At 44.7% G+C, this 10294-nt stretch overlaps 1 protein-coding gene across 1 annotated transcript in view; it reads right to left on the bottom strand.

Annotated features, from left to right (window-relative positions):
* Positions 1-10294, bottom strand: part of vps13c (vacuolar protein sorting 13 homolog C) — a gene marked incomplete in the record, with an annotated part of 84931 nt that overhangs the window by 58452 nt on the left and 16185 nt on the right. Inside the window, 12 exon segments of the mRNA XM_014028527.1 lie at positions 213-313; positions 383-518; positions 603-665; positions 1282-1456; positions 1709-1815; positions 1886-2013; positions 3089-3146; positions 3838-3918; positions 4415-4474; positions 4615-4674; positions 4775-4884; positions 10071-10171. Of these exon segments, the coding sequence (XP_013883981.1) occupies positions 213-313; positions 383-518; positions 603-665; positions 1282-1456; positions 1709-1815; positions 1886-2013; positions 3089-3146; positions 3838-3918; positions 4415-4474; positions 4615-4674; positions 4775-4884; positions 10071-10171 (1180 nt within the window).

The raw sequence follows: 10294 nt of genomic DNA, 5'->3' as shown, positions 1-10294 counted from the left end.
CATTCATATTTATTACAAAAATTTGATGTCACAGGCACTTTATTTAGTAGTTGCTATTAGTTAAATATGTTTTATTTTCAATATTTAACCAAACTGATTCTTCCTCCATCAGTTTTTAACATGAGCTGGTTTTAGTTTGGCAGGCGACATGCATTCCTTTAAGAAGAGCCCGAGCTCTAATCGAAAAGAACAATGGCTGCAGGTGTGTCTACCTGTTTGGGCAGAGTCAGGTTGTGGGAGCTGCCGCTGTAGCCAATAGCAGTATAAAGTTTTTCTTTCTCCTCGGCTGTCATGAGCTGGTCCAGACCTGAACCTGAACATCAACAGACTCCATCAGTAAACTGAGTGAGAGGGACRCATCAGGCTGGGTGGAGTCACTCACCCTCTGACTCCTTGCTCTCCTCCAGCTCCTGCTCCTCCTTCTTCCCCTTCCATCCGAACCAGCCGCTGAAGAAGCCCCCTCCCTGCTTCTGGTCTCCTGCCTTCTTCCCAGCCACCTTCTGCCCCGATCGGATCACCTGCAGGGGGTTTCAATAAGAGCGTCTGCAGTGAGAGGACTGAGGCTGAACCTGCAGAGTGAAGAGCAGCGACGCTGGGGTTACCTCCATCTGGGCCTGCTGTCGGGCCAGAGTGATGTTGAACACATCGAGGACCTTCTCCAGATCCTGGGTGGACAGAAATACAAGCAGTCAGGGGATCAGGAATAACAAAGCACAAAAACAAATGGCATCAATGGCCCTCATGGAACTGTTAGAAGAAACAACAAGTGCTATTGAGCAAAAACAATATTGCACCAGTTTTTATGTTGACTTTAAGAAAGCATTCGACACGAATGATCACAGCATTCTCCTTGAAAAACTACATTAAATATGGAAATATGGGCTTAGAGGACCAGCATTACAGTGGATATCTAGTTATTTGGAAAATAGGAAACAGTTTGYACAAATACATAATGTCAGATCTGAACTAYGTGGAATTACATGTGGAGTTCCTCAGGGTTCTATACTTGGACCAAAATTGTTTATCTTATATGTGAATGACTGCAGAACTATTTTTACAATTATCAACTTACCAATGAAAGGAAAGACCCTGCTTCTGTATAATAAACCCCAGTAGAAGCAAGTACAATGAAAGTAAAAGTGATCCCAGAATTGAACCCTGTGGGACTCCACATGTAAAAGATGCTGAAGTAGACAAAAACTGAACAATCTTTGTTCTGGGATTGGGTCAGAGCTGTTTGTTGGTTGTATGGACTTGGATCGGACCTCGCCGGCCACTCACCTGGACCTGTTGCTCWATGTCGGGTGCTGATTTACTCTGGCTCAGCAGTTTGGTCTTGTAGGCGATCCTGTAGGCCTTCAGGTTCTCCCGGTGACGTCTGATGTTGGACCAGGTCCACATCTGGTTGATGCGTCGGATGTGGACCTCCATGATGCTGTTGAACCCGTACCTCCACCTGACCAAGGCAGGACACARCCAGACATCACATTCAGACCCTGTTCAGGTCTCACTTCCATAAAAATCCATTTCCTYAGTCCTTAATGCTTTGGTTTCTTGTTTTACGAGAGGTCAGAGAATTTAAAGATAAATATTTGGCTAAATTTCTAAATCTGGTTACGTTTGTTTGTCAAACACAACATTGTGTCGAGCTTTTTATCATCACTGGATCAAAAAACTTTAATAACTGAGGGAAACAGATGAAACTGACCAGAGTTTGGCATTTTCATGGACAGGAACGTCAGGCCTGAACTTCCTGTAGGAGGCATTCTTGGTCATCAAGTCAATGGACTCCAGCAGATCCACCATGCTCAGGTACTGCAGAGGACATAGAGGGGACATGACTGTCTCCACCTGTCTCCACCCCCTGGTTTGTGTCTCCTGTTACCTGTGGCTTTGTCATCTCGATGGCAATGTTCTGGACCTCCAGCTGACAGTCAGCCTTCGGAGATTTTAGCTGCACCTCAGCGGCGGGGTTGATGCAGATTTTAGCAGAAGCAAAAATGGGCTTGAAGACTGAAGAGAGGAATGAATTTAACAAAACAATGTCAGAAACAAGATTCTGTGTTTGTGTGTTTGTAGCTGTTAGAGAAATGCATTTCTTTAAGGAATGTTGGTCAAGATTATCTAAATATATTAAATTATCAAGTTTTAAATAACTCTGACCCTTCATGGTCCACTAAAATCAACTATTATCCACTACGGTCCACTAAAATCCACTATGGTCCACTAAAATCCACTATGATCCGCTATGGTCCACGAAAATCTACTATGATCCATTATGGTCCACTATGGTCCACTAAAATCTACTATGATCCACTATGGTCCACTAAAATCCACTATGATCCACTATGGTCCACTAAAATCTACAATGATCCACTACGGTCCATTAAAATCCACTATGGTCCACTAAAATCCACTATGATCCACTAAAATATACTATGATCCACTATGGTCCACTATAATCCACTATGGTCCACTAAAATCCACTATGGTCCACTAAAATCTACTATGATCCACTATGGTCCACTATGATCCATTATGGTCCACTAAAATCTACTATGATCCACTACAGTCCACTATGATCCACTACGGTCCACTAAAATCTACTATGATCCACTATGGTCCACTATGGTCCACTATGATCCACTATGGTCCACTAAAATCTACTATGATCCACTATGGTCCACTATGATCCACTACGGTCCATTAAAATCCACTATGCTCCACTATGGTCCACTATGATCCACTATGGTCCACTATGATCCACTATGGTCCACTATGATCCACTAAAATCTGTTATGATCCACTATGGTCCAGTATGATCCACTATGGTCCACTAAATTCCACTATTATCCACTATGGTCCACTAAAATTCACTGCAGTCCACTAAAATCCACTATGATCCACTTTGCCCCACTATGGTCCACTAAAATCCCCTATGCTCCACTATGGTCCACTATGCTCCACTTTTGTCCACTAAAATCCACCACATCTGAGGGAAGAGACACTGTTCTGACTCATGGGTTCAGTTTTAACACTTTAAATGAACAACATTATTTCTGTTTATGATTTAAAGACTTGGACTCACTGTACTGATAGTGGGGCAGCTCCTGGACTTTCCCACTGATCCCAGACTTCAGCTGAGCCTGCAGGAGAGGATGAGGAGGAGCGGTGTTATGTATTCATCATTATTTACACAAAAACATAGACGGAATGTTTAAAAACTTAAAGTAGCTTTGTTAAAGGGTATTAAACAAGCGGTACACAAATCCTACCCGCTGCTGAAGGATTTGAAAAGTGAATAGTTATCATTTTTGAGATGAGGGTTGGTGGCCATCTTGGATTTTGAATTTTCAACAGTGGACTTGCAGCCACACGCCAAAATGGAAGTTATCACATTGCTTATTTTTGACCCAAACATTTGAGAAAACTATAGTTTTAAACTATATAAAAACTATTGGGCTGGCTGGTTTAAATACATTTATGGTGGTGGCCATCTTGAAATGTTGATGWTGCAACCCAATTTTCAATAGTGGTCTTTCTCACAACAAGAAGCAACCACAAGCCAAAATGGAAGTTTGTAACTTTGTTTTAGTTATCCAGCTCACAGATTGAATGGACATATATAGAGGCAGCCATCTTGGATTATGATGTTGCAACCCAACTTTCAGTGGACTTGATGCAGCTAAACATCAAAATGGAAAGTGGCTCGTTGCTTCTTTCTCAAGTTTTTCCTTCATTGGCTCAGACAATGGATGGATGGAGGATATTTTTCTAAGTCCCCTCTTCACTTCATGATGGGGGACAAAAGACACCAGACGAAGCTGATCAGCTCACCACAATGTCCTGCCACGACTGCCTGTAGTACATTGGACTGTTGACGTTCCAGTAGGCACAAAGACTCTCCAGGCGGCCAAGCTTACAAAATAAAAACACAAAGAAATGAACAACTTTATCAACAGCAGCAAACTCAGTCTTGTCCCAAACTGAACAGAGCCAGAGGTCAGCTTTTGTAGAAGGTTTTTGCAATGCTTTTATTTTGAAGGCTAGAGGAAGTCCACAGTTTCCTCTGTGTGGACTGCAGACACTCCACTGGTGAGCACAGAGTTTGTGACATATTTCAGAGTTACCTTCATGTCAGCACACAGTATAAGTCAAACTGAAACAGGATGTGGAGATTTAACAGGACTTCTAGGTGTTTGTTTAGTGAAAGCAGTGAGCTCAGTTTGTGGAGATCTGAATGTTGTTTTTAAAGTCTGTTAGTTCAGCACCATCAAAGTGACTAGAGGGAAATACAGAACACACATCARACACTTGTTTCTTTTCTGAAACAAGAACAGGAGAAGTTTCCACATGTGAGAAGATGGGCACACAAGCAGGTGTCTGAGGTGAGAGCAAGCAGAGCATCTGTCACCTTATAGAAGATCTTTGCAGCGTCATTCAGAATGCACGGCTTCCAGTTTTCATCTGTGGTCTGAAGAATAAACAGAGGAAAATAAACTTGTGATCAGCATCTATACGTGTGTGTGTGTGTGTGTGTGTGTGTGTGTGTGTGTGTGTGTGTGTGTGTGTGTGTGTGTGTGTGTGTGTGTGTGTGTGTGCGCGCGCACATACCTGCAGACTGAGCTCTGATAGGGTCACTCCCATGGATAGGGGGCACTGTGGGTCCGACAGCTGAAACAAACATCAAAGCTGCTGAGAATCCAGTCTCCATGTGATGCCTCCTCCATCACTCTGAGCCAGAATTAAGACTTCAGCCTGGACCAGTACTCACGTCGTCCTCGTAACGCACGTGGATGCTGCTGATCTTCACCTGCAGGTTTTTGATCACCTGAGTGGCCAGTTTCTCCACAAACGTGTCCTTCTTCTCATCTTCAGGTTTGTCTGGAACCACCAGAAGGACCATGTTCAGTTACACCTGGACCTGAACAAACACCTGAGATTGGATCTGTTACACGCCTGAGACCAGGGCCTGAACTGGAACCAGAACAAGCTGCAGCCCTAAATTACCAAACCAGCTTCAWTAAATAAAACCTGTTTCTGTTGTCCTCACAGCTAAATATTCAGATCATCAGTCCCAGTTCTGTGAAAAGTTGGAACATGATGTAAAATGTAAATGTACGTAGAATGCAATGATTTACAAATTCCACAAACTCGCCTTTTTCACAGTAGAACATAGTACACATATCAAATATGTAAAATAAAAAATATACATTTAAAAGTTAAAAAAGGTCATTGAATTTGATAACAGCAGCTACCATAATTTAAAAAAAGTTGTTTGGTCCGTGTTTCTGTGAAGCATCTCCTTAGTCTGTAATAATCCAGGAACTGAAACCAGGTCTGAAGGTTTTGGAGGGAACCTTGTCCCAGTCTGGTCTGATGGAGGATTCAAGCTGCTCAAAAGTTTTGGGTCTTTATTGTAGTGAATGCTTTGTTTCATGATGCATCAAACGTTTTCAGTTAGTGAGAGATCTGCACTTAAGGGAGGATGAAATACGTAAGATGGGATCTGTGGGGGGACGGGTCCTGACTGTTGTTTGTGCCTATGAGCCTAACAGCAGCTCAGATTACCCACCCTTTCTGGAGTCCTTGGACGGGGTGCTGGAGAGCGCTCCTAACAGAGACTCCCTCGTTCTGCTGGGGGACTTCAACGCTCACGTGGGCAATGACAGTGAGACGTGGAGAGGCGTGGTTGGGAAGAAGRCCTCCCCCCCCCACGATCTGAACCCGAGCGGTGTTTTGTTATTGGACTTCTGTGCTCGTCATGGATTGTCCATAACGAACACCATGTTCAAGTATAAGGGTGTCCATATGTGCTCTTGGCACCAGGACACCCTAGGCTGCAGCTCAGTGATCGACTTTGTTGTCGTCTCATCTGATCTGCGGCTGCATATTTTGGACACTCGGGTGAAGAGAGGGGCGAAGCTGTSAACTGACCACTACCTGGTGGTGAGTTGGCTCCGATGGTGGGAGAGGATGGCGGTCAGACCTGGCAGACCCAAACGTTTAGTGAGGATCTGCTGGGAACATCTGTCAGAGTCTCCCGTCAGATGGAGCTTCAACTCACACCTCTGGGAGAACTTTGAACATGTTCCAGGGGAGGTGGGGGATATTGAGTCCGAGTGGGCCATGTTCCGTATCTCCATTGTCGTGACGGCAACCCTCAAACCCGCTGGTGGACATCGGCGGTGAAGGATGCTACCARGCTGAAGAAGGAGTCCTATCGGGCCTTTTTGGCCTGTGGGACTCCGGAAGCAGCCGATAGGTATCGGCAGTCCAAGCGGATTGCGGCTCGGGTGGTCGCTGAGGCAAAAACTTGGGCATGGGAGGAGTTTGGAGAGGCCATGGTAAAAGACTTCCATACGGCTTCAAGGCGATTCTGGTCCACTATCCGACGTCTCGGGGTGAAAGCAGTTCACCACCAACATTTTTTATGGTGGGGATGGTGCGCTGCTGACCTCAACTCGGGAGATTGTGGGTCGGTAGGCAGAATACTTGGAAGACCTCCTAAATCCCACCAACACGTTTATCCAGTTCCTCTGGATTGGCAGACCGGGGTGGTGGTCTCTCTATTTAAAAAGGGGGACCACAGAGTGTGTTTCAACTATAGGGGGATCACACTTCTGAACCTCCCTGGTAAGGTCTATTCAGGGGTCCTGGAGTGGAGGGTCTGTCAGATAGTCAAATCTTAGATTCAGGAAGAGCAGTGTRGTTTTGGTCCTGGTCGTGGAACAGCCGACCAGCTCTACACCCTCAGCAGGGTCCTGGAGGGTGCATGGGAGTTCGCCCAGCCAGTCTACGTGTGTTTTGTGGACTTGAAGAAGGCGTTCGGTTCGACCGTGTCCCTCGGGGACTCCTGTGGGGGGTACTCCGGAAGTATGAGGTACCAGGCCCATTGATAAGGGCTGTTAGGTCCCTGTAGGACCGATGCCAGAACTTGGTCCACATTGTTGGTAGTAAGTCGGACTTGTTTCCGGTGAGAGCTGGGCTCCACCAAGGTTGTCCCTTGTCACCGATTCTGTTCATAACTTTTATGGACAGAATTTCTGGGAGAAGCCAAGGTGTTGAGGGGATCCTTTTTGGTGACCTTAGGATCCCATCTCTGCTTTTTGCGGATGATGTGGTCCTGTTGGCTTCATCAGATCCTGATCTCCATCTCTCACTGGAGCTGTTCACAGCTGAGTGTGAAGCGGCCGGGATGAGAATCAGTGCCTCCAAATCCGAGACCATGGTCTTGAGCTGGAAAAGGGTAGGGTGCCTTCTCCGGGTCGGGGAGGAGGTCCTGCCCCAAGTGGAGGAGTTTAAGTATCTCTGGGTCATGTTCACAAATGAGGGAAGAATGGAGCAGGAGATCAACAGGCGGATTGGTGCTGCATCTGCAGTGATGTGGGTGTTGTACTGGTCTGTCGTGGTGAAGAGAGAGCTGAGCCAGAAGGTGAACCTCTCAGTTTACCAGTCGGTCTACGTTCCTACCCTCATCTATGGTCACGAGCTTTGGGTAGTGACTGAAAAAATGAGATAGTGGATACAAGGGTCTGAAATGAGTTTCCTCTGCAGGGTGTCTGGGCTCTCCTTTAGAGATAGGCTGAGAAGCTCAGTCATCCAGGAGGGACTCAGAGTAGAGCCACTGCTCCTCCACATCCAGAGGAGCCAGTTGAGGTGGTTCATCTGGTTAGGATGCCTCCTGAACACCTCCCTGGTGAGGTGTTCTGGACACGTCCCACTGGGAGGAGACCCAGAGGAAGACCCAGGACACRCTGGAGGGACTATGTTTCTCAGCTGGTCTGGGAACACCTTGTGTTTCCCCCAGAGGAGCTGGTCCAAGTGTCTGGAGAGAGGGAAGTCTGGGTCTCTGCTTAGGCTGCTGCCCCCGAGACCTGACCCCGGATAAGTGGAAGAAAATGGATGGATGGATGGGATTCTAAGTTTTTCTAAAACTTGTATATCCTTGATAAAGACATTAACTCCCTAACTGCCCCCTGGGCACCTAAATATCTGCTGCCTACTGCACCACATGTGTGCATCTAATAAGTGTGGTAAGTTCAACGTATTGGACAAATATTGTCTTTATACTGTAGGTACATACAATGATCAATGCAMTTTCCATTAAATTCATAGTTACATTACATTTCTTTAAAATTATGTATTTTATTTGGTTTAAACTTTTAGTRTGTTTACTTTGTTCCACTGTGAATAAAATAAAGCTTTATGAGGGTTGTAAATAATTGCATCTATTTTGTTCAACTTGACACAACAATCGACTTTTTTAAAGTGGGAATGTATTTTATACCAGACAAGAGAATAAATACTCACCTGTTTTTGTTTTGTTTTCATGTCTTTTGAACTTCTTTAAAGATTTTTTTATCTTTTTATGTTTTTTACGTCCTTTTGGGACTTTGCCAGCATTAAACAAAGAGAGAGCAGTTAGTGACAGAAAAGCCCGAAATACACAAAGACACAAGGAAGCAGCACACACACACACACACACAAATTCACCATCACGCCAACACTCACACATTCACCATGTTTTAAACATAATGTTCAGACATAGTTAAAGTGTGTCAGATGTTACTGTGTGTGTGTGTTACTGTGTGTGTGTGTGTGTGTGTGTGTGTGTGTGTGTTGTAGTGTGTGTTACCACTGAGTGGTTCCTTGTAAACTACACTCTCCAGATCAAACAGCAAATCTTGGGACTCTGACAGCAAACGCAGCATGAACAGGACAGACAGAACRTTAGTAAATTCACCTGCAGGGTTATTGTTCAGGTGAGCCACAGGTTGAAGAACGAAGGCTCAAAGGAAGCTCCACCCCCTTTCAGTTTAGTCAAGAACAACACGGTGGAATGTGTTGTCTTCACTTGACGTCAGTGGCGGAGCCAGACGTTTTTCTCAGGGGTGGCCAGAYGGGGACCACTACTCACACAGGGGTGGCCAAGAAAATTACATAAATTTTTACTTGAAAGTTTCCACAGATCTTTGTGTTTTTGTCATTTCCTTATTTCTTATACAGGCACTGTCTACCTTATAAACATGGGTGTCAGAACCATTTAAAAAAGTAGGGGGACACAATGTTGAGGGGTCTGGGGGTACTCCCCCAGAAAATTTTGAACAAAATAAATACCATTTCCTGCATTCTGGTGTATTTTACCAGGTTGTTAAACATACTTTTACCTACATAAATAAACATTTGATTTAATAATTATTTCAGASAMAGATTCTTCATTAAACTAGTTTCATTATCCTGTTTTAAACTCACTGCTACAGCTGAGATAAGGATAATTAATGTGTCACAATTTATCATATCTAATGACTTTAGGGGTGCTTTTTACTTTTTTATTGTTTATTGACTTATTGTTAATTTCAACACAACATTGTGCCAAACAATGATGACCTTCTACTGCATGTTTAAAACTAGWATTAATAACTGTACCCAATGAACAGGTGCAATATTGATAATCACCAACAGTGAAATAAAGGGGGCATTTCACTTTTTCTGATTTAGTGATAGGTCTACTCATAACCAAAAAGGGACAGAGCATCATGCAGCCTTCATAACAGAGAATAACGCTGTGTTATGATGACAAAAAAACAAAAACATTTGTCACCGTAAGTCAGATAACACAAAGAAAACAATCACTTCTTTGTCACTTCTTTGAGCTTGGAGATGTTTCAAACTGTTAAACACTGCCACCAACTGTTCAGGAGGATTATTACACCCTAAAGGTTGTTTCACTGTGTAAGGGRTGTGTACAGCAGGGTGGCCAAAGGGGTGGACAAATGTTTGTCTGTGGTGGCCAYGGCCACCCCTGGCCACCCCCTGGCTCCGCCCCTGCTTGACGTTACATTGGAAACATTTTAGAAGCTGGTAAAGACCAGGTCATTCTTATTAAGTCCTGCTTTAAAAAAGACAACTCCAAACTGCACAAGGGTGGACTTTCCTTCAGAGAGTGAGTCTGCACTGTGGGATGGGCAGGTGAGCAGAGTTCAGGCAGCACACACATGACGACACAGAGGTGAGGAAGCAGGAAGCACACGGACACCCGACGGGAGCTGCAGCTCAGCTCGTCTTACTTCTGCGTGCAGCGGTCTGCAGAGCCTCCTCGATGCGCTGCAGCTCTCTTTGCTTCAGCTCCTGCTGGTAACGCTCCTCCTTCGCCGCGTCGTACTTTATATCTAAGAACAAGACAAACAGCATCGTAAGAAACATGGATTCATAAATCATCTGATCGCCCCTGTGAAGCTGCAGGTGCACGAAGAGTTGAACTAAAGCAGAGATTCTTAACCTATGGGCCGCG

The sequence above is a fragment of the Austrofundulus limnaeus genome, unplaced genomic scaffold, assembly GCF_001266775.1.
Source record: "Austrofundulus limnaeus strain Quisiro unplaced genomic scaffold, Austrofundulus_limnaeus-1.0 Scaffold776, whole genome shotgun sequence".
Taxonomy (NCBI): Eukaryota; Metazoa; Chordata; class Actinopteri; order Cyprinodontiformes; family Rivulidae; genus Austrofundulus; species Austrofundulus limnaeus.
Note: the sequence above shows the minus strand (reverse complement) of the source record. Positions and strands in the feature narration are given on the sequence as shown.